The 716-nt window shown below is 46.9% G+C and overlaps 1 protein-coding gene across 1 annotated transcript; it reads right to left on the bottom strand.

The window, feature by feature from the left end:
* Nucleotides 1–40: 40 nt before the first annotated feature.
* Nucleotides 41–703, bottom strand: LOC103399478 (alpha-adducin-like). The gene is made up of 2 exons (XM_008338166.2): nt 460–703; nt 41–263 (listed from the first exon to the last, which is right to left on the bottom strand). The coding sequence occupies exons 1-2, from the start codon at nt 652–654 to the stop codon at nt 57–59; spliced, it is 402 nt and encodes a 133-aa protein (XP_008336388.2). The 5' UTR covers nt 655–703; the 3' UTR covers nt 41–56.
* Between the last annotated feature and the right edge of the window lie 13 nt (nt 704–716).

Raw genomic sequence — 716 nt, 5'->3', positions numbered from 1 at the left:
CTCCTGCGTAGCACTCTGAATTACTTATTGTGTGCACAGACATAGCAGAGTTGGGGTCAGAAGGTCAGACACACAAACACAATCATTTTTGTCTGCTTACTCATGTTGAGTGCTGCCATGCCTCCCTGTGGTGCAGCAGGATACATGGAAGGCATACTGGTGGTCATGAAGTCTGCGATCTGCTGCAGAGCCAGGAGGCTGGTGGGGGTCTTCCCTTTCTTCAACTGATCCTGGATCATTGTCTCCAACTCCTCACAAAAGGCCTATGTGTTAAATGTAAGAAGCAAAAACAGTACAAGAAACATTAGGGCAAATGTTAGACCCTATGTCAACCAACTGTCGCAGTCATAAGTATAAATGGCTCTGTCCATTACTTAAACTCAATAACTTCAAGGATATATCATGTTTAATTATTAATACATTTTATTTTAAGTGCTACAGTGTTTTTGTATTTCTGACCGGGCTTTGTAGTATCATTGAGACCCTCTTCTTCTGCTCCATCATGTTAAAGTCCTGCCTGAGGTCGGGCGCCATGTTCCTTTCTCTTTGGTACTCCGGGCTGCTTTCATCCACGCGGTCAAAGTAGCGCTCCTTGTGGGGAGCTGTAGTGGGAGGGGGGGCCGTAACAACCCCGGCACCTGAATCACCATTCATCCTGGGCTGGCCTCCTGCACAGGGGAGACAGACGGGAGAGCCAAATGTTGCTTAGGATACAT

The sequence above is a fragment of the Cynoglossus semilaevis genome, unplaced genomic scaffold, assembly GCF_000523025.1.
Source record: "Cynoglossus semilaevis isolate Cse_v1.0 unplaced genomic scaffold, Cse_v1.0 C18994654, whole genome shotgun sequence".
In the NCBI taxonomy this organism is placed as follows: domain Eukaryota; kingdom Metazoa; phylum Chordata; class Actinopteri; order Pleuronectiformes; family Cynoglossidae; genus Cynoglossus; species Cynoglossus semilaevis.
Note: the sequence above shows the minus strand (reverse complement) of the source record. Positions and strands in the feature narration are given on the sequence as shown.

Bases quoted from the DNA above. Each gene is read 5' to 3' on its own strand.
- LOC103399478 (XM_008338166.2), bottom strand. From the start codon at position 654: ATGAATGGTGATTCAGGTGCCGGGGTTGTTACGGCCCCCCCTCCCACT. The intron at 264-459 runs GTCAGAAATACA...TTTAACACATAG, and splicing joins CAATGATACTACAAAGCCCG to GCCTTTTGTGAGGAGTTGGA.